Genomic DNA, 24,084 nt, shown 5'->3' with positions numbered 1-24,084 from the left:
ACTGAAGTATTTAGACGGTCCCTTACAACAACCTCCAGAGTTTTAGCCCGTTTTAGCCCAAAAGGAGGACATTTAAGATGGTCCCTTACCCACCATAGGCATTGCGTCCCGTATTGACTCATTACGGGATACATTATTTCATCTTTAAGTAAGGGACAATCCGGTAATTTACGGGACAGGTGGCGTAACCCTACTTAGGACTTCCTTTCTGAAATAATGATGTCTAGAGGTTGGATTGCATTCAGGAGCTAGCACACGCAATGCTACGTAAAGAGACTGTGGCAGCGGGGGCGTGGGCAAGCGCTCGTCCGGGAGAGGAAAGCGGTAATTCCTGCCATGCGCTCAAACAAATCGAGGAAGGCCTCAGGATCATCTGCTGCCCCCATCTTCTGTTACGTGGGTGGGGGTAGCGTAGCACGGGTGTCCGGGGTCGCGGTTGTGGCCGACGCGGTCTCCTGGCTGAGGAGGCTCCGGATGGCGTGCCGGTCCTCTGCCTGAGCCCGCATGATTTCGAAAAACCGGCGATCTTGGTCCTGCCGGAGCTCAAGCAGGGATTGCTGGTGGCTTTGATGTAACGTTGCGAGGGACTGGAGGACCTCCGCCAGCTGGGAGGACTCTATGGGGCGACCTTTCTCCATGCGTGGATGAACTTGGAATTTGTTCCCGGGATTCGGCACCAGTGTAAAGACCCTCACGGGAAGTAGGACAGGAAACGAGGTTACGAACAAAGGTAAGGCTTTAATTGCCTTTTCTCTTCATAACAGGATGCAAATGTTTACACACTAGTTCACAAGCACATTGGGTTGGCTTGTTGGGATTCTCTCCCTCGACTGGAGGCTCTGTGTCTGCTTTTATGCCGCTCTCCCCGTGCTCACTGGAATTAGAGACAGGTGTTAGGCATAATTTAGCTCAGGTGTAAGTGCCCTTACCGCTTTCCTCTCCCGGACGGGCGCTTGACCACGCCCCCGCTGCCACAGAGACCAAAAATAAATATTTGTAGCATTGATGGATTATTGTGATTGGACAGCTAATAATTAACGTCAGAAAATGCAACCTCTCTTTAGAGTCGTTTACCTTACCCCAGAAAATGTTTTACACGATTCGACAATAGAGGTCTTTGTTTCCCCAAACTCTGCAAATGTACAGATTTATCCTTCTAATTAGTCATTTGTACTCATGACAGAAAAGATCTCGTGACCCAGCAGACAATGATCTGCGACCCACTTTTGGGTTGCGACCCAGTGGTTGAGAAACCCTGCTCTATATGATACATGCAACATTTGTACCAACTGTTTTAAAGTTGAGTTTTTTTATTATTATTATTTTCAGACAACTGATGGAAAGTGTATGGACAAAAATGACATTGGAAATGTTTGTTTCATTTGAATAAAAATGATTTATTGATTCTAGCCCATACGGGTGCGATGGTATTAGCGAAAACACAAAAGTGTGTATCATTGCGCCATCTAAGATCGTATGGGTGTGTTTGTACACCTGAGTAATGGGGGGGATTTGGGACCATTCTGCCAAATTTTGTGTCTCTAGGACTTGTGGTTTTTGCTGCAAAGACACTTAGGGAAAAAGAAGGAATAACATTCATGCAAATACCCTAAAATTCCAGTGCCTTCTGTGCTTGGACCCCTGATAAACTGTGACTGGTCTGTTTTCATGTTGTTCAGACGGTCTCCTCCTAACAAAGTTGGCGGTTCTTGGCCAGAATAAGCTGCAAACTGGACCAGACAAATTACATTTATGAGCACATTAAAGCACATTTAATTATTTGGCATGGGGAGGTGCTGTTTAGTTAGATAAGAGATGTTACAGACAATATTGTGTGTGTGTGTGTGTGTGTGTGTGTTCAGGCTGGTTTTATGAGCGAGAGAGCTTTATGATGCCTGCGGTAATTGTGCGATTGATTAGCGAGGAAGTGCCCAATCTTTCTCCTCCCTCGCAGTGTTGCCGTGGAGAGAATCGTTCAGGCAGGAGGAAAGATAGCGTGCCTAATCGACTTCTACTATTTCTGCCTTTGTCAGCCTTTTTCTGCCTGCAATAAAGAAAAATTTACTTTAGGAAAATCAAAAGACTTTTCAATTCATCACCTCCTTGCTAATCTTTTTCCTCCCCAGAATAACACACAGCAGTGCCAACAGCAATATCGCCAGTTAATGAGGCTCTGACCACGAGAACTGTTAAGACATAGTGCAGATCCATGTTTCCACATTCTAGTAACAAATGCTTTAATTGCACTGTAATTCATCTTGAGCACAATCTGTTGCCTTGATTGTGATGGTAAAACTACAGGGTAAATATGGTCAAATAAAACAGACCAACAAGCCAGAACTTCTCTGATTTATTACCCATAAATCTCATTTAAGTATTTGGAAGTTTTGTAAATTCTCTGTGCTGTTTCCTGTTTTATGTTTCTTTTCAAATGACAACAAAATGTCTTCCTGTATGTTGGTAATATCACACTGATTTACATTTTTTGAACTTTTGAGATTGTTCAAAAATTAAGATAAACTAGCTTCACTACTTTAGATTTTTTTTTTAGCGCTGTTATCATCACCAAATGGAATCGCAAAAATAATATCGGTCGTTTTCTAAAAAGGTTTCCTGATTTCTCCCCCGTCTTCCATTGGTAACTGAACCAGTTTCACAGACATGTGATGAACAGAAATGGACTAATGTGTCCCTGAACTAAAGGGGGTCAATATCAAAAGTAGCAGTCGATATCTGGTGTGGCACCAGCTGCATTAAGTACTGCAGTGCATCTCCTCCTCATGGACTGCACCAGATGTGCCTGTTCTTGCTGTGAGATGTTACCCCACTCTTCCACCAAGGCACTTGCAAGTTTCTGGAGATTTCTGGGGGGAATGGGCCTAGCCCTCACCCTCCGATCCAACAGATCCCAGATGTGCTCAATGGGATTGAGATCCGGGCTCTTCGCTGGCCATGGCAGAACACTGACATTCCTGTCTTGCAGGAAATCAGGCACAGATCGAGCGGTATGACTGGTGGCATCGTCATGCTGGAGGGTCATGTCAGGATGAGTCTGGAGGAAGGGTACCACATGCGGGAGGAGGATGCCTTCCCTGTAACACACAGCATTGAGATTGCCTGCAATGACAACAAGCTCAGTTCGATGATGCTGTGACACACCGCCCCAGACCATGATGGACCCTCCACCTCCAAATCGATCCCGCTCCAGAGTACAGGCCTCGGTGTAACGCTCATTCCTTCGATGATAAACATGAGTCCGACCATCACCCCTGGTGGGACAGAACTGCGACTTGTCATTGAAGAGCACTTTTTGCCTGTCCTGTCTGGTCCAGCGATGGTGGGTTTGTGCCCGTAGGCGACGTTGTTGCCGGTGATGTCTGGTAAGGACCTGCCTTACAACAGGCCTACAAGCCCTCAGTCCAGCATCTCTCAGCCTATTGCAGACAGTCTGAGCATTCCTGGTGTAACTGGGGCAATTGTTGTAGCCATCCTGTACCTGTCCCGCAGGTGTGATATTCGGATGTACCGATCCTGTACAGGTGTTGTCACAGATGGTCTGCCACTGCGAGGACGATCAGCTGTCCTTCCTGTCTCCCTGTAGCGCTGTCTTAGTCGTCTCACAGTACGGATATTTGTCATTTATGCCGCATGCCTAAGACACACGAAGATGAGCAGGACCCCGTGCATCTTTCTTTTGGTGTTTTTCAGAGTCAGTAGAAAGGTCTCTTTAGTGTCCTAAGTTTTATAACTGTGATCTTAATTGCCTACATAAAAATATGGGTTACAGTGAGGCAAATGTGCCACTACGTAAATGTTAAAATACGTAATAAGTATAGAAACAAGATGTAAACATTGTGTGAGTTAACATGATTTAAGCAAAAATGACTTACAATCTAAACAGTCACACCCATCGTAACGACCAGCGTTATTATAGTAGGGCAAATTGAAGATGCAACGGCAACTATTAGGAACTTTTTCTATGCGTGTGCATGCTTGAGTGTGCTGTTGCATTTGCACTTGCTTGATTTTGATGTTAATGTTCTCATGTTTATGGTTCACTGCAGTCTCTTGGGACGTTGTGATGTGGGGATGTGTTTTCTCGTCCAAACCCCTCCATCATCATCATCGTGTGTTTAAGGTTGTAGAGAGTTATGTCTGGAGAGATCCACAGCACAGCTGTTACAGCACTAAAGTATGTGTTTGTGAATATGTGAACAGTGATTATGACATAAAGACATATAATTATAGAGACATTAGAAGCATGACACAGTCGCAGTACATGTCATTACAACCCAACACAGCCTCACGAAAACTACACAGCTCTGGCTGATAATTGTACAACACAAAATACACTTAGTAATATTTCTTTAAGTCAGATTTGGACATTTTAAAATAATGCAAGCTGATCTTGAAATGACTTGGAAACATTTATTTCGAGCAGTTTTGAGGAAGTTGAGAAATTGAACATTGAAGCAGGTTATTCCTGATATAAGTACGCTATTATGTTGTTTGGTATTTAAGACACATTTTGTATTTTTCTTTTGTTTTGAAGACCAATTAATGTGCAGTAGCAATGCAAAATGACAAAATAGGCACTGCACTTAATCACTGCAGATTAAAGCATTGCTTACAATATTGAGACAAATGTGGTGTTCGCTGTCCTTTTCTGCATAACGTGGCGGCTCATTGTTGCTTATCACGGCCCATTAGGTCTGTTTTGTGGCCAACCTAACAGCCCGCTCCGTTCTCCCGATGGCCGCCCCTGTTCGGCCCCAAAGTACGTCAGCCCACCGGGAAAATGCCTTGCATGCCAGATTACCAGTCCACCCCTTCTGGAAGGTATATGATGTGAATGTGGAGTGAACATTCTTCTGATACATGTGTGCTCTGTCGTTGCTGTTTTTAATGTCTGGGCTGTTTAACTTGGTTTTAAAGTAGTTTAATCAATGATACATTTGAAGTTGTGCATTAGAATTCAAATGTGGGTCATTATCCTTCCCATGCTTGACACAAGCGCTGTTTATAATGGTCTGCATGGCATGTTGCAGTCTGCCCTGTGCTCACGCACCTCTTTGCATTTTTCTCCATTGATCCAGGCAGCAGTTAGCGCTGTTGATAATGATGTGCGCTATACGGTTTGGAGTGGTAGGCGAAGGAACGCACTTTCTCTGCGCTCACGCCGCTTGACCAGAGCTGATAGTTGTTCCTGGTAGCGCTATTTTGTTTTGATTTTGGAGAGAATAAATTGCCCTCCAGGGGAAGGCTCATTAACATTCATAGGGGAAGAGCTAACTGATTGGTCAGTGAGACGTTCCATTTACCTTCCATCATACATTTTAGAAATAAGGTGGTGGGCCGGTTTTGGCCCTTGGGCCTTAAGTTTGACACCTGTGCTTTAAAGGATTAGTTCACCCAAAAATGTAAATTCAGTCATTGTTTACTCACCGCTGTGTTGTTGTAACACTATATGACTTTCTTTCTTTTTCTGAACACAAAGAGAGAAACTGTTGTGCTCAGTGATGTCATACAATGGCAGTTTATGGTGACCACCTCTTCAAACTCTTTTGTGTTCTTTTGAAGGTGAGGTGATCACCATAATCTGCCATACAGATACAGAAAAGCAGCCAAATTGGGCCGGTTGCTAGGGAGGGTAGAGTCACATGGGGTAACCTCCTCGTGGTCACTATAATGTGGTTCTTGCTCTCGGTGGGGCGTGTGGTGAGTTGTGCGTGGATGCTGTGGAGAATAGCATGAAGCCTCCACACGCGCTACGTCTCCACGGTAACGCGCTCAACAAGTCACGTGATAAGATGCGCGGATTGACGGTCTCAGACGCGGAGGCAACTGAGATTCGTCCTCCGCCACCTGGATTGAGGCGAGTCACTACACCACCAAGAGGACTTGGAGCGCATTGGGAATTGGATATGCCAAATTGGGGAGAAAAGTCATGAAAATATATGTTATATTGACAATATTTGTGAAATATCTTAACTTGAAACAGGTTAAAATTTGACCCGAATAGGAGGGTTAATGTGTGTTAACAGAATCTTGAAATGGGGAACATAGATACGCTCCCATATGGAGCTATTATGTGGTCAAGACCTGGAACTACTTCATAACTGTGTGTTTACTTGCACACCTTAAACGTCTGTCAACCAATCAGAATCAAGCATTCATCAGGCCCGTGGTATCGGGTTCACTGTCCTTTTCTGCATATCGCGATGCCGTTTTGTGGTCCGTTCTGCATAACGCGGCATAATTTTACAATTTAAAGGGTTAATTAAATTTTTTGCTTTCTAAAATTCTTATTGTAGTCATTTGTTAGCAAGTGTAAATTACACAATTTATTCAATCAGTTGAGTTCTCGCTGTGATCTTTAATCTGTCTAATTGACCAGTTTGCACAAATCTCCTGCATTAAGTTGAAATATCACTAGATTATTAATATAGGTATTTTATATACAGTATATTTGAATATATAAAATGTATATTTTAATTTGTATCTGTCTAAATAATACATGTAACACTTTACAAAAAGGTTCTATTAACATTAGTAAATGCATTAGTTATAATGAATAATATTTTTTCAACATTTATTACTCTTTGTTAATATTTATTTATAAAAATGCAATTCTTATTTTTTATTTATGTTAGTTAATTATGCATTAAACAATGTTAACAAATACTATGTTAAATAATAATAATAATAATAATAATAATAATAATAATAATAATAAAAATGCATTAGTACATGATGAAATTAACATTAACCAAGTTGAATACATACTGTTCAGTTTTAGTTCATGGTAATTATTGTAGTTAACTAAAACGTAAGTGTTACCTTCGTATATTTAAGGTACATTCTTTTAATATCGTATGCAACTTTTACAGTTTATCGGGTAAATGTATCTTGCTTAAATGTTTAGAGACCTACGCAAATACAAAGAAAATGATGACGAATTACATTTTCGCAGTGTATCTATTTTATATGTGTTTTAGATGAAGAGATGTCTGAAATCTTTGTGATTTATATTTTTGTTTTATGTATCTCAATTCATCTAGCTGTGTGTTTCTGACCGCTGTACATCTGCTGCACACACTTAAACACAATACAGCTGTAATTCTAACCTTGTTTTGCTTCAGGACACAGATTGGACATCAAGCAGCGACCCAACATAGGACCAATATTGTTTCTCGTACAAAATTGAATTTCGATGGTTTCGTGCTCTCAGCACCCAATAATTCACCAGAGAAAACTCATTGTGTCCGCACAAACGATGTTTATCTGCACTGCAGTTGAAACGTAATGTGGTTTGGTTGGTATTTCCTTTTACCTTGTGTAGTTTTGTTCGTGGTTTTCAAGGATGAAGTCATGTCACCAGTGTTGTATAAAGCATTTGTTATACTTGAGTAAAAGTAAAGATACCTTCATGGAAATTGACTCAAGTAAAAGTTAAAGTAGCCCATGAGAAAACGACTTAAGTAAAAATAAATAAATTGCATAAATTACGGAACAGTTCATTAAACAACAGCATAGCTGACAACTGCATACCAATGTGCTGAAACACAGTTAAAACAATTTAACAACAGCATAGCAACAACCTGGCAACCACCCAGAACACCCTGGCAACTGCATACCAATGTGCAGAAACACAGTCAAAACAATTTAACAACAGCATAGCAACAATCTAGCAACCACCCAGAACACCCTGGCAACTGCATACCAATGTGCAGAAACACAGTTAAAACAATTTAACAACAGCATAGCAACAATCTAGCAACCACCCAGAACACCCTGGCAACTGCATACCAATGTGCAGAAACACAGTTAAAACAATTTAACAACAGCATAGCAACAATCTAGCAACCACCCAGAACACCCTGGCAACTGCATACCAATGTGCAGAAACACAGTTAAAACAATTTAACAACAGCATAGCAACAATCTAGCAACCACCCAGAACACCCTGGCAACTGCATACCAATGTGCAGAAACACAGTTAAAACAATTTAACAACAGCATAGCAACAATCTAGCAACCACCCAGAACACCCTGGCAACTGCATACCAATGTGCAGAAACACAGTCAAAACAATTTAACAACAGCATAGCAACAACCTGGCAACCACCCAGAACACCCTGGCAACTGCATAACAATGTGCCCGAAACACAGTCAAAACAATTTAACAACAGCATAGCAACAATCTAGCAACCACCCAGAACACCCTGGCAACTGCATAACAATGTGCAGAAACACAGTTAAAATAATTTAACAACAGCATAGCAACAACCTGGCAACCACCCAGAACACCACCACACTGTGAATGATGTAATAGTCGTCTCCCTTCACCCTTAAACTACCCTTACAAAAAATGAAAACTAGCTTCAAACTTTCTGCAAATTTGCCGCTTGTTATTTTCACATGCAAATTAGTTTTTGATTTGCTGCAAATGTTTGCCAGAAGTTTGCAGCTCTTCGCCGTTAGTGGTGAACCTCCAGCAAACCTTTGGCAACAACGGACAATTTGACATTCTGAAGAAGTTCAGGTTGCAAAGACAAATTTATGTTAGAAAGAGTGTAAGCGATTTCAGGTACAAACTTAAAATCTGACGGTTCTGGTCACTTACGACACACAGACTTGGATACAGGCTTTAACATAAAGACCTTGAAGGGGGCATACATTAAACGTCATAACAGCACACAAGAGATTTGTAAACTTCATAAAAGATTTACTGTTAAGGCACCATTTCATGAATACTAAATTACTGCATTTAAACACTAAATAATCTTGTCCACTGAATTTAATAGATATTTGTCACGGTCCTGTCACCTTGTCAGGTTGTGTTTTTGTCTGACGGGACCGTGACATCATTGCCTCATGTTCTGTCTTGTGTCTCGTGTCCTGTCTTTGAGTTGAGCGCACGGGTCCGGGTGTGAGTTACCGCCGTGCACTCTTCGGTCAGTCTTGTTCATGTCCGTGGCATGGTGTCTGGATCCTGACTTCCTGTTTGGTTTTGGCTTGTGGTGGGATCCGGACACTCATTTGTTTGTTCTGTTGAGTGTTGATGTTTTCTCCCTCATGTGTTTTAGGTGCCGCTGGCATGTGGAATCAGTGTTTCCATGGGAACCCTGATTGTTTCCATGGGAATGCTGATCATGCCAACGTTCAGCTGGCGAGCAGCACCTGTTCCTTGTTTATTTCTGCCTATTTAAACCACTCGTGTGTCATGTCCTTGGCTGTTGAATATCGTTCAGTATTGTTGAATCTAGTCTGTAATGATCGTTGGATGTTATCATTATAGTAAGCTGTTGGATGTGAAGTACCTTACCTCAATCTCTCTGCCGAGTTGGTCCTGTTTCGTGTATCTGTTTGGTTGCCCGTCACTGCCCGCGTGTCAGGAGTGCGCAAGCGGTGCACACTACTAATCAGCAGAGGATTCCTCATGGATCTACCACTTGCCTGCGGGCACGCTCTTCACGGAGGATACCTCGCGTTTTGCTGAACTAATTATTTATCGTCATTAAATCCTTGAAACTGTTCCTCTGCTATTGGGTCTCTCTGTCTCGCTCTCTGACAGATATTAAATCTTTAAAGCTATGCCATCTTTAAATAAGACATTGCTCATGTGCAATCCTGCATTCGTTTTATAAATTTGCTGGCCATAATCTCTTTTTTGTTCACAGGGGTGAGTCGCTGGTGTGCTTGAGTTTGTATTCTGCAGACATGTTGTAATTAATGCTGAGCAATTCCCATGTGGAATATTTGCAGGATTGGAGGGATTTTATGGAATTGGGCATTTCTCAGGCCTGGATTAGTTGGCGTGAAGGATCACACTTGATTTGACCAGTGCTGAGAGCTTTTCTAACACTGAAACGTGCTCTTTCCTGCAGCATCTCTGAGCTCTTGATACTCTCTCCTAGGCCAGATTTTTATACTCACACTGCCAGATTTCATCAAATGCAGCAGAACAGAACACAACATTTGTCACTTTTTTAGAAAATGTAGCCCTCTGCATACTAAAATAATTTTGCAAGTCTGGATTTGTTAAGGGGGCAAGTTTGTTATGTGCCGTTAATACTTGCTGTACTAGTGCTGCCCATAGAAAGGTAATATCAGAAATTAGATCTCATATAATTCAGGAAGGACTTCAAAGACTTTAGTCATTAATCTTACAGAATCAGAATAAGAATGAGCTTTATTGCCAAGTATTCTTACACATAAAAGGAATTTGTCTTGGTGACAGAAGCTTCCAGTGTACAAATACTAATCTGTTACAGTATATACAGATAGTGCAAGGGAATGTTATGGCAGAAGAGGTAGGATATGTTGGATAAATATAAATAGACTAAGCTGTTTATTGCATATAATTATTACTCAATGGGGCAGTTTTAACTGTTCATGTGATGGATAGCCTGAGGGAAAAATCTGTTCTTGAGCCTGACGGTTCTGGTGCTCAGAGCTCTGTAGCGCTGGCCAGAAGGCAACAATTCAAAGAGGTAGTGGGCTGGGTGAGTGGGATCCAGTGGGATTTTTCCAGCCCTTTTCCTCACTCTGGGCAACCAATAATCCACTCAGCAGTCCGAACTCTCCTTTGTAGTCTTCTGATATCCAATTTCGTAGCTGAACCAAACAAGACAGTTATTCAAGTGCAGAGGACAGACTCAGTGACTGCTGAGTAGAACTGCATCAGCAGCGCCTGTGGCAGGTTGAACTTCCTCAACTGGCAAAGGACGAACAACCTTTGCAGGGCCTTTTTCCACAGTAGAGTCAATCTGGGTCTCCCACTTCAGGTCCTGTGAGATGGTAGAGCCCAGCATCCTGAATGACTCCACTGATGCCCCAGTGCTTTTCAGAATGGTGAGCGGGGTCAATGTTGGGGTGTTCCTCCTATGGTCCACTATCATCTCCATTTTGAGCATGTTCAGCTCCTCCAGGTTGTTTAACCTCCCTTCTGTATGCACACTCATCCTTATCCTGGATGAGTTTGATGACAGGAGTGTTGCCTGCAAACTTCAGGAGCTTAAAAGAGGGGTCCTTGTGTACAGAGAGAAGACTAGTAAGAGAGTACACATCCCTGGGAGGCACCAGTGCTGATTGTACAGTTCATGGAAGTGAATTTCCCTGTCAGAAAGTTGGTGATCCACTGAGAGATAAAGGTAGGAATAGAGAGATGGTTTAATTTAGTCCAGAGAATCACAGGGATGATGGTGTTGAAAGCCAAACTGAAGTCCACAAAAAGGATGTGTCCCTGGTCTGTGACTTCATAACCACATATATCAGAGCAATGGGTCTGTAGTCATTAACTCCTGTGTTTTTGGGTTTCCTTGGGACAGGGATGACAGTGAAGCATTTGAAGCAGCAGGGAACTTCACACTGCTCCAGTGATCTGTGTGAAGATCTGTGTGAAGATGGGGGCCAGCTCGTCAGCACAGGATTTCTAGACAAGTGGATGAAATACCATCTGGGCCTTGTGCTTTCCTTGTCTTTGTTTCCGGAAGACCCAGGACACACCCTCTTCACAGATCTTAAGTGCAGGTTGAGTCGCAGGAGGAGGGTGGTTGCAGGAGGTGTTGATGTGTGTGTGAAGTGAAGGTCTTTTGGGGTGTGGGCTTTTCAAATCTACAGTAACACATACAGGTCATCAGCCAGTTGTTGATTCCCTACAGTGTTGGGGGATGGTGTCTTGTAGTTAGCAATGTCGTCCAGGCCTTTCCACACTGATGAAGGGTCGTTAGCTGAAAACTTGTTTTTAAGCTTCTCTGAGTAGCTTCTTTTAGCGACTCTAATATCTTTTGTCTGTGTGTTTTTGGCCTGATTCTACAAGATTTTATCCCCATTTCTGTACGCATCCTCTTTGGCCTGACGAAGCTGCCAGAGTTTTGCTGTAATCCATGGTTTGTCATTGTTGACCATTAAATAAGTCATAGTAGGAATGCACATATCCTCACAGAAACTGATGTATTATGTCAGTATACTATGAGCTTGTCCAGGTCTGTGGTTGAAGTTTCAAAAACACTCCAATCAGTGCAGTCTAAGCAGGCTTGCAGTTCCAGCTCTGCTTTGTTGGTCCACCTTTTTACAGTCTTTACTACAGGTTTAGCTGATTTAAGTTTCTGCCTGTAGATTGTAAAAAGATGAACCAGACAGTGAGTGATCAGAGAGTCCCAAAACTGTTCTAGAGTCAGAGCGATATGCATCATTTAATGTTGGGTAGCAGATATCCAGTATGTTTCTGTAATGTGTTCTTTGTATTTAGGCAGATCACAGGTGAAATTGGCTCTGTTAAAATCGCACAGAATAATCATAAGTGAGTCCGGGTATTGTTGTTTCATGTCTGTGATCTATCAGCCAGCTGTTGCAGTGCTGCACTCACACATGCTTGTGGAGAGATATAAACAATCACCAGAATAAAGGAGGAAAACTCCCACGGCAAGTAGAAATGCTTACAGTTGACAAAGAGCGCTTCCAAATTAGGACAGCACATCTTCTTTAACATTGTTACATCTGTACACCAACTTTCATTGATGTAAAGGCATGTGTCACCGCCTCTCATTTTCCCAGTGAATTCGGCAATGCGATCCGCTCTGAACAGCTGAAAGCCCGGATGATGTAAAGCAGTGGCGGCTGCTGGTCTTTCAAAGAGGGGAAGCTCATTTTCGGCCTACATTATAAACTTATTTACCCTATTTTTTGCACTAAATCAATCTTAGGTGTTGATCTGCCCTGCTGTTTAATTCTAATTTTTTCCTCGTAAGGAAGACTTTCAAATGGCTTCGCCAAAATCAGGTCGACAATATTAGCACCGTCTGCCATCGTGCGCAGTTTCACCCGTATGACGCTAGCCTAGCCTACTGTATGAATGAATGAATGAACGAACGAACGAACGAACGAACGCTCTAAAACAAAATATATTAAACTTGGTAAAACCGAAACAAGGAATGTGGTGTATAATTGTGTGAAATGTATTATGCAAATTGACTAGCAATTTCGCCAAACAAATATAAAGAAATAGGTTGCAGCAGTTTGTCTTTCGACTACACTTGAGAAATCCGCGATGGGACTGAGCGCGAAATAGTTCAGTGACTTCTTATAATAGAGATTCGCTGTCAATCAAAAGGAGATGCAGTCTTTCGACAGATCCTCCAATCATCACGCGGAAGCCCGGAGTCCGGGCCAGCCCACTCCTCATTCACCCCCAGAGACGCTGAGCGTCCGTGGGCGGGACATAATCGCAGCATTTATCCAATGACCGTCTATTTTCAGAGCACTGAAAAAACTGTTCAGAGCAGCCCCGTTGAAGTCAATGGACGCCGGCTTCAACAGGGAAATGCACTGACGCTTACGGGAATGTATGAGAAGTAAATCGAGTCAGCCGACCTGCTATATGTAATGTAGCTGATTCTGAACGAACTCGTCTTCGAGATGAACGTGTTCTAATGCATTTTTAGTCAATAAATTGTTTACACAATAGTACATATTTGACCATTATTTTTTTGACATTATAGGGGAAGCTGAGCTTCCCTTGCAGTCTTAAAGAAATCCCCACTGGTGTAACAGCTGTCCGGAATGGCTTCACTCAGCCAGGATTCTGTGAAGCACAAGGCTTCGTTTACTAATTTTAAACCATGACTTGTACTACACATAAATAACTAATATTGGCATTATATTAATCCTGTTTAGATAGAGGGGAACTACCGAGCATGGCTTCCCCCACATTATCCATATGTTTTTTTTTAACTCAGTTCTTTATTACTATCAACAATTGACTCAATTGTCTCTGTTTTAGTTTCTCTCTAGAGGACAAAGTTCGTAGATTGCTGCCTTTTCTCATTTGCATTGTAGATGAATGATTCAGGGAAAATAAACCAGCCTGATCTCTTGAAAATGACACGACTGTGGCAACACTTTTGCCAAATAATATTACGTGGTTAAATACACATATCGCTGCCTTTTCGAATACATTAGTAAATTAAAGCAGATTGAATGAAAGCAAAACACGATTGCTGAAGTCATGTGTCATAAGACTGTATTGAGTGAGAAACAGGGCATGAGTGAGTGTTTATGAACTGATGACCTGCAGTTTTAATAATGTGTAATGTGATTTTTAATGTGACCAGGTTGAAATAAACTCGTATTTGCAGCCACCTTTCACTCCTGCTAAACATATTCTCATGTGTTCTGTTTCCCGTGTCCCATTCTGACACGTCTGTTCCAGTTTAGCACTTCCAGGCATGATGTGTCGGCCGCACAGCTTCGTTTCCGCTGCCTCGCTGCCACAATGAGTCAGACTCGACGCTCCAGCCAAGAAATGTACCATTCCATGACATCTCCGCCCTGAGCATGGACACTCCTCTCTCTCTCTCTCTCTCTCTCTCTCTCTCTCATCAGTTATGACATATATAACGACTTTGTCCCCTAAGACTGGTCCGTGGCAAGGTCAGGGTGGGGTGTTAATGCAGTGCACACCTCCAATTCACTCATATAGTCAGTATATATGAGCACTCACACAGTCTCGAGTGCTCGTGTGAGATCTGTTGAACTCTGGGAACGTGAGTGCACAACTTGAATGCAAAGAAGTATGTACTATAGTTTAATGCCAGTGGTTCTCAAAGAGTTGGTCCTGACCCAAAAATATGTATCGGGTCTGTTCTGATAAGGTTGCAAGAAGCAGGGAAAAAGAGTGGTAAATGCAAATACTGCAATGCACCAATGACTATATTATGGTGCATTGTTAGCACAGATAAATAAATAGACATAACCATAAAACGTAAAGAGTAGAAATGCTGTTAAAGGCTGATTTTCCTATGAAATAACACAGTCATGTTTGCATCAATTCAGATGTGTTTTAACTTTTCCTGTGCTGTTACTTATATCGTGTTGCATCAGCAGCCTCAGAGACATGGGATCTGGTCCCATGAAAACCAGGAAGTAATCAGTAGCATTCACATAAACAAGGTTGAGTGCGATTCTTAGGTTGCATTTTTACTCCACTGATGGTCAGGTTTAGAGTTGAGGTTTGGGTTAGCATGCATGGTTAATAAAATATGCACAACTGTTGACTGTTTTACATTTGTTACAACTCGGTTTTGACGCTACCCTGTGGACGTTTCACCTCAACAAGCACTTCCAGCTCTGGCCACTGGGGGCAGTGGCATTCATTTTTGGCACACGCAGACCGATTTCAGCTGAAGAACTTTCAACCGGTTTCTTCGAATTCACAGTGTAATCAGTCTGAATCAATTCCTGATTAATAAAATAATTTTGGTCTCACTGAATATCATTTCACAGTACAGAAGTACCATGGGTTGCAAATGCAATTTCATGTCGACTTTACAGAATGTTTTGGGAAACTATCATCTGGAAGACACAATATAAACACACAGGATTCAACAGACTAAACAATCACGTCCACTGACTTTTAAATGATAATAACATGTTTGCTGTAATTCTTCAAACTCTCACACTTTCTCTGTGAAATCATTTGTCATTTCCGTTTTCTCACATTCTAGTTTCTCTGCTTATTTTCTAATGTTGCAATTGACACTATTTTGTAGCAACAATATCACAAAGATTGCCATTGTTTTTACAGAACACCTTCTTGCCTGCGGACACAGAGGAGGATATCTTTGCTCATTTGGGTTTGGAGTACATTGAGCCTTTGCAAAGAAATGCCTAGATTTCATGTGTCCTTCTGCGCTGTAAATCTTCTGATGATCTGCTGTTCAACACATCAGCGATGGTGACACTTTCCCACTGAAACGGCTGCGATCGCATCAGCCAACATGAGAGTTACAGACAGTTCTTGCATGTTTGCTTTCCTTTTAAAATCTGCAAACTGTATATGGGTCACCCAATAAGCTTGTGCACTATTTTGATTCGAAATCTTTACAAATAAAATATAGTTTAAAATGTGTTGTAGAGATATTTCATTTTTTGTTTTCATGCTGGTTTACATTTACATTTATGCATTTGGGAGACGCTTTTATCCAAAGTGACTTACAGTGCACTTATTACAGGGACAATCCCCCCGGAGCAACCTGGAGTTAAGTGTCTTACTCAAGGACACAATGGTGGTGACTGTGGGGATCGAACCAGCAACCTTCTGATTAACAGTTACATTTATGCATTTGGCAGACGCTTTTATCCAAAGCGACTTACAGTGCACTTATTACAGGGACAATCCTCCCGGAGCAACCTGGAGTTAAGTGTCTTGCTCAAGGACACAATGGTGGTGGCTGTGGGGATTGAACCAGCAACCTTCTGATTAACAGTTACATTTATGCATTTGGCAGACGCTTTTATCCAAAGCGACTTACAGTGCACTTATTACAGGGACAATCCCCCCGGAGCAACCTGGAGTTAAGTGTCTTGCTCAAGGACACAATGGTGGTGACTGTGGGGATTGAACCAGCAACCTCCCGATTACCAGATTACCAGTTATGTGCTTAGACCACATTTGATGTGAACAAAATGTGCCTTTTCAAAATGGAAATGTCAAAATATCGGACTTTTCGCATAGTCTTAAGAGTCTCAAGTGATCTTCTCTATTTTATGTTGCATGTTGGTTACACCACCTGACTCTGATCTGGTTGACAAAAGTCAAATATTAATAATATAAAAACATTTTGAAAAAAAATTCATTGATTACTTTGTTTAAATAAATAATAACTAGGGCTGTCAATCGATTCAAATTTGTAATAAAATTAATTACATGGTGTCCCGATTAATTAATCGTGATTAATCGCATATACAAATATTTGCTGAGAAAGTCCCTTGTCACGATCACCTGTTGTCTGCCCCGTGTTTCACTTGTCAACTGTTGTAAACTACACTTCCCATAATTCCCTGCCCTCATCATTGCCTGTCATTCATTGTTCTCACCTGAGTCTCATTTGATCATCACTCTCCCTGTGTACTTAAGCCCCGTTGTTTGTTCAGTCCCTGTCGGTCGTTGAATGTTTGTTTGAATGTTCCCATGCAAATGTTAATGTCTGGTACATTCTGGTCTGTGTTCCTGCCTGAGCCCGTCGTGGTTGTTTTCCCTTGTTTATATCTTTTGTTCCAGTCTTGTTTGTCTTATTATTTTCAATAAACCGGATTTAGATCCCCACTCCTCGACTGCCTGTGTAACAGACAACAGGTGATCGTGACATAACAAAAGATATAAACAAGGGGGCAATGATGAGTGCAGGGAATTATGGGGCAGACAACAGGTGATCGTGACACCCCTCATATAACAATAATTAAATATATAAAGATTATACATATTTATATCAATATATAATTATACATAGTTATCTTTAAATATTTAACAATTATATATATATATATATATATATATATATATATATATAATAAGAAATATTCAGATAATTAAAATGCATTACATTCTTGTGTTAGAAGAGTTCATCATTAATAAGACAAAAAGCGTCTTTAGAATACAATGTATTGTTTATTATCATATTATTGATCATAAGTCAATCATTGACACACAGTTCACAGCAATCCATTACACAAGTGAATTTATCAATCAGAGATTTATTATGAGGGCTTGTTTAAGGACCCGTCAATCTACACCTGCGTCAGACACTTTTAAAATGTATTTTTATTAATGCTTACAAAACTTTTACATCTCGAGCCAAGAGGTATATTAAAACAAACAACAACAAAAAAGGGAAATACATAAATAAACTGTTTATTAAAAATATCAAATTGTTTACATATTTCAATACACTTCACAGCTTTCTTGTTACTCAAATTGTAAATTGTTTTTAGGTGTTGCTGAACCTCTGAATTAATAATTCAAACTAATGGTTTATAACCACCACACTTACATTTATAAATACTAAACTTTGCCAAGAAAAGCAGAACATTAATCAAATAATATTCCTTATGAAGAGACGTGTCATGGCTAAAACAAACAAATAAAACATTTTCAAAACAAAGTTGAAAGCTGGGAATAATATGATCTCTAACAATCTAAGTCGAGTCAGGACAACTCCAAAATAAATGAAAAAATGTTTCCGCCCGCAGACCAAAATGTGCAGAATATATTTACATCACAATTAAATCTCTCTACAAGAAAATAATTTGTGAGGTAGTACTTATAAATAAGTTTGAAGGAAATTTCTTTGATTAAATATTTATGGGTAATTTCCAAATTTTGCACCATCTCAATCCAGCGTCAGACATGCTTGTGTAGCGTCTCCGGTGTGTTGCATCATAAACATAAAATGTTTAGTTCACTGTGTCAAGTTAAATATTGTTTAATACTTAATCTTTAAACACATCTTGAGATCTCTTAGTTCAGATTTGCGCTCCTTCAAGTGTTTTGAACGCAAGATCGTAACTCATGTTTGTGTTGTTCTGCTGAAGTGTTTCTTCACTGTATAAACTGTGTGTTGCTCAGACAGCTGAAGTTTCACTTACTGCCCCCTGGAGTAAACAGGTGGTACTACACGCTTACGTTTCTAATAGATTATTCCAAATTTCTAAGAATTTCATCTTTTAATGAGACTTTCATTTATTTACTTATTTATTTTTACACTTGGACATTTAATTTTATTTGAAAAAATTACATTTTTTATAATATTTTATTTAAATGCTTTATAAAAAATTATATTAAATTGACTCTCAAACTCAAAAATGGAATACATGTTCATCTTGGTAGAGGCATATTTAAGTAATTGATTTGTGAGAATTGTATTTTTAATGTACTTTTACATTTTTATCCCCTTTTCTCCCAGTTTGGAGCTTTCTCTTAAGGTTCTGTTTTATAACCATTAACTAACGTTCCCAGAACGTTGCAGGGAGGTTTTTGTGTGACAACCTAAAAACAACCACAATTTAGGCGGCTGTGGCTTCAGTTGGTAGAGCGGGTCGGCCACTAATCACAGGGTTGGCGGTTCGATTCCCGGCCCACATGACTCCACATGCCGAAGTGTCCTTGGGTAAGACACTGAACCCCAAGTTGCTCCCAATGGCAGGCTAGTGCCTTGCATGGTCATGGCATGGGTGAATGAGTCACAGTGTAAAGCGCTTTGAATACCGCTAAGATTAAGAAGACGCTATATAAGTGCAGAACATTTACCATTTACTTATACAGAGGTCCTCGTGGTGGTGTGATTACTCGCCTCAATCCGGGTGGCAGAGGAAAAGACTCAGTTGCCTCCACTTCTGAGAACGTCAATCCGCGCATCTGATCATGTGACTCGTTGTGCGTGACACCGCGGAGACTCACAGCATGTGGAGACTCATACTACTCTCAACGATCCACACACAACTCACCACACGCCCCATTGAGAGAACCACTAATCACCACCACGAGGAGGTTACCCCATGTGACTCTACCCTCCCTAGCAACCGGGCCAGTTTGGTTGCTTAGGAGACCTTGCTGGAGTCACTCAGCACACCCTGGATTAATTTATAAAAGTGAATGTACACTGAAGTCACACAAGTCCTGTAGAAGTCAGCAAGAATGATATCTTTTTTATATGGTTTTGGTCGGAGATGTCACACTGCAGGGCATTACATTCACTACTTGTCAATTCATGACGACTTCCCTAATGCCGAAACTCACTTTAAGAGACCAATGCAAATGCAAATCTAAAATATAGCAGCACCTTTCATGCATCAGTGTGTGTTTGAGCGTCACCACTGGCCCCATGTCTTAAGGAACATCACAGGCAGATCTTCTGCTCCTATTTAAGGATCGTTAAGTAGAACAGCTCCAGTGTTTCCAGGACTCAACCCCAGGGTCTTTCTTTCTATCGCTGACCCTTCCCGAAGCGGATGCAGCAGTGAATACCACCTGAGAACCGGGCTCGACTGGTTCGGACTGAAGAGTATTCAATCCGGGTTAGTTACTGAACTTAATGGGCACAGATCACCATTGCCCATCAGACTGAGCTGGACTGCTTTTATACGAGTCATTTTCAGCTACTTATATGCATGATAAGGAAAGACCTGAACTAGTCTCGTGTAGCATGAAATCTGGTGTAATTTGCAGCTTGTTTTGAACTGCCACTACCTGTGTAAAGTGACCAATCCGTATGAATTAGTTACAAAGATGAACCATTATCACAGACTGTGATGACGTGTTTCCACCTTCATTTAACAACGTATATCTTGCAAACTTTGGGGTGTCTGAGACTGAACTGACATCATCAGGCCTTAATGTGGACCAGTTGGTGGCTTTTGTGACAATAATGACGTTATTCATACTGTTATTTTGCCTTTGAATTTTTCATTCTTATTTCACTCTTCACAATCTCATTTAATCATTAACGTGATGTCCCGTTATCTTTAATGTCAGTATGTTAAAGAGCACATATTATGGTTTTTAAACGTGCCTAATTTAGTTTTAAAGGTCTCATACAATTGATTTACTTGCATCCAAGGTCAAAAAACACTTTAATTTGCTCATAATTTAATTGCAGCATTACCATTTTTCCCCAGTGTCAAAAGGGACTCGTTCAATTATTCATTCTAAACTCCTCCTACTCTGCTCTGATTGGTCAGATGTCTGTTCTGATTGGTCGATCACTTAGTGTTGTGTCTGAGGGTGGGTCAAAGCTGTTCGCGAGCAGCCAATGAAAACCAGAGGAGGGTTTTTTGTTACCAAATTACGTAGGTTAGTACAGGAAGCAAGTCTGGAATTACTAACGACTCTTTCAGGTGTTCAGAGTCGGTTCTTTCTTTTGGGAGTCAATAACTCCATTTGTCCTGCACTTTGATTTTTGAAACTTTGCAGACTTTTTTACATTCACAAACAGCGACATTACACACTACATGAAAGGTAATGAAAGATAAAATCAAAAAGATGCTGATTTCGTGTGTGTCTCTTTAAATGCAAATGAGCTGCTGCTCCCCGCCCCCTTTCCGGAAGAGGGCTGTGCCTTTACAGCTCGTGTTTCGGTTACTACAGCAACAACAAATCAGAACCGATATGACTGGCCCAAAAGAGTGTGTGTGTGTGTGTGTGTGTGGGGGTGTTCACTGTCCTTTTCTGCATATTGCGGCGCCGTTATGTGGTCCGTTCTGCATAAAGCGGTGGCTCATTTTAGCTTATTGCGGCCCATTCGGCCCGTTTCGCGGCCGGCTCGGTTCTCCCGTTGGCCAGTCCGCCCCTGATCAAAATCAAAAGTCATCAGTAACTAGTCTGTGCAATAAGTGAAAGGATAGTATTTGGGGTAAAATTAAAAAGAGAACAACCAAAGATATGTACCAAAGGCTAAATTTCAGTCAACATTATCATGAGTTTGTAATAGGAAGTTCATCAACAACTACAATTAAATGAGGCCATATAAGCTGTGAAACTCTTGGAACAGACTAATGCTCTTTAATTGTACAGGGGACATTTTAACATGGTACAAACTATTGATACAAATGTTTATTGTTTACATACATAATGTGAACCAGTGTTAAAACTGTACTGTCTCTTTAAGACCACCGGCTGTTTGGCGTTTTGTTTTCTGAGCGCATATTACAGTAACATCTATTATGTTTTATTTGTTTGAAGAGGCTTTTTGACACATGGAGACATTTTTGGACACTAGGATAAATGATATTTGCAAGGCTATAACTTTTGATTGCTTTATTGAATCAGTGCATCATGTTTCTCAGTTACAGTCGACATGTTCGGGAACAAAACAAAAGCAGTTGGAGCCACTTTATTTACACCCAGAGATATATAATGTCAGATCAGAAAAATGAGGAACGATATTTTTTCCAGTTCCTTTCACGTACCCCCTGGAATAAGTTGCTAGTTAGAGGATCAGGTAAAAGTTACACCAAACATATGGTGAGATCTGGTGTTTTTCTACGTTCAGGCCACACATCAGAACGAAGATATCAGAGTGTCCAAACCTCACAGCAGGATTTTTAGCACTAATAGAAAGCAAGAATTGAATGGTCCAAATACTCCAGCACTGCAGTCATTTGCAAAAGCCCAATGTCTTTGCATGAGCAAATGGATCTGATTGTGGATGGACATAATTAGCTGGACAAAGTTAGTGCGCTGATTTGCTTGTGTGGATTTGGTCTGGTGGGTTTTCGCTTCAGGGGATTTTGCATATTTTGTATTTATTTTTTGGTCTTGGTGCTGTAGCTCTCCAAATGCTAATCAAGTCTCAGTGTTTTATGAGGTTAAATTTTACATCCTATAAACAGACTGAAAACACTTTTCATTTCTGCAGTTGCTCAGAGCGTCTCCCTCAATCTGAACCAAAGAAAGATTCATTTTATTTAAGTTGTGTGTTTTTATGCTTTGGCGCATTGAATCAAAAACGTGTTTAATGTGCTGACAATAAAGTTCTTTCACGCTGTCTTTTTGCAATAGTTTCCAGTTATCAGTTTCCAGACATCATCGTTTTCAAAAGTGTCCATTTTGGTTGCAGGAAAACGCCATTCCTGTGTGGATGAGAGGTGTACACGTGACAAAATCAGTGTGTTCTCAAACTACATCTAATAAAGACGTGGCCTAAGAGTAAACTTTTGCAATATCTATTATATCTGACAGTGATTTATTAGTTACACCGCATCGTCTGAAGTGCACGTGGCCAGTTGTGGCCAGTTGAAGCCACAGGAAGCTCCTGACAGATTAAGGGCACTGCCTCAGTGCACAGTCACTTCCTGTCACCACAACAACTGAACCGAGAGAGACCCGTACAGCGGTTCAGCTCACACAGAGCAGAGAACGAGGGGACGGGTGGACACGCCGGAGATATTCGTCCAGGGACAGAGGTGACGTGACATCATTTGACCGTTACCGTCCGATGGAATGTCAGAAATGGTCTCGCTTTTATACACACTCATAAATCATTATAGAGCTTTTGAGTTGACTCGAGTTGGCTTATTGAAATGTATATAATATGTTTGAATATTTTTGCCAAATTGGCTTAAACACTGGTGCATTTTCTGTGTGCATTTCACACTCAAATTTAAAAGCTCTCCATTTATACATACTGTGGACTAATTGCAAAAACATTTGTCTTATTTATTCAAAAGACTCAAATTATTCACAAATAATTCTGTTTGTGTTTAAAATCTTATGATAAACAGAACGAATTTGTTTTTTTGTCCTAACTTTGTAAGCAAGTAATTCTGGTTCTGTTCATGCTACCTCACTTTGAAAAGTCTCATTTTATTCCACTAGGTGGCAGAAATCACTAGAACAAAGACTATCTCCATCACATTCCATCACAATATACAGATGTGAACTGTAGGTGGCGCTCTAACACATTTTAGCTCTCACAGATGTGAACTGTAGGTGGCGCTCTAACACATTTTACCCCTCACAGATGTGAACTGTAGGTGGTGCTCTAACACATTTTACCCCTCACAGATGTGAACTGTAGGTGGCGCTCTAACACATTTTACCCCTCACAGATGTGAACTGTAGGTGGCGCTCTAACACATTTTACCCCTCACAGATGTGAACTGTAGGTGGCGCTCTAACGCATTTTAGCTCTCACAGATGTGCTCGTCCATAGACATTCAGTCTAATGTTCAGTTCAAGCACCACCCTCATTATTTCATTGAATATTTCGGCCTCTGAGTGGACTACAAGCTCAATCTAAGTGTCATTAGAAAGCTGAGATCCTTTGCAATGAGATATAACATTTTGTCATCAATAGTCCAAAACATGTTTTTCTGATGAGTTGTTTAGCATATTTTGTTCTGGACATATAAGATATAACAGTGGATTATTCAGACAAGAAAGTTCACAGACAAACAATGGCAAATTCTTTAGAGAACTGCTTAAAATAAAAGTTTTCAGCTATTTGGAACCTACAGCAGCAATTATCAGAGCATAAAGAGACATTTGTATTTAATGTCTTGTAGAAATCACATTTCATTTTGTGATACTTTTAAAAATCTTTTGAACTGTGGTATTAGGGCAACATAATAAACTATACAGTCATATTACTGAGAATGAGAGCTTTTATTTGATATATGACTTGCCCATTTATGTGCTATATGAAGGACTTTTATTTTATATAACTATTTCTACAACGTTACCTCTAACGGATGCACATTTTCAGTGTGAATGTTTTGAGGCCTTTTTTTGTTATTTAAAGTAAC

General features: G+C 40.7%; 1 protein-coding gene across 2 annotated transcripts in view; it reads left to right on the top strand.

Moving 5' to 3' along the window:
* The window catches only part of LOC127660801 (DNA nucleotidylexotransferase-like), a 145,958-nt gene extending 130,104 nt beyond the window's left edge, over nucleotides 1-15,854 (top strand). For both annotated transcript variants that reach the window (XM_052151226.1, XM_052151225.1), the window contains one exon: nucleotides 15,590-15,854. In XM_052151226.1, the coding sequence (XP_052007186.1) occupies nucleotides 15,590-15,676 (87 nt within the window). In that variant the 3' untranslated portion in view covers nucleotides 15,677-15,854. The remainder of the gene's footprint in view (nucleotides 1-15,589) is intronic.
* The last annotated feature ends 8,230 nt before the right edge of the window (nucleotides 15,855-24,084 follow it).

This window comes from Xyrauchen texanus, chromosome 20 (assembly GCF_025860055.1).
Source record: "Xyrauchen texanus isolate HMW12.3.18 chromosome 20, RBS_HiC_50CHRs, whole genome shotgun sequence".
In the NCBI taxonomy this organism is placed as follows: domain Eukaryota; kingdom Metazoa; phylum Chordata; class Actinopteri; order Cypriniformes; family Catostomidae; genus Xyrauchen; species Xyrauchen texanus.
The sequence above is the reverse complement of the archived record's forward strand: the minus strand, read 5'-3'. Positions and strand labels throughout refer to the sequence as shown.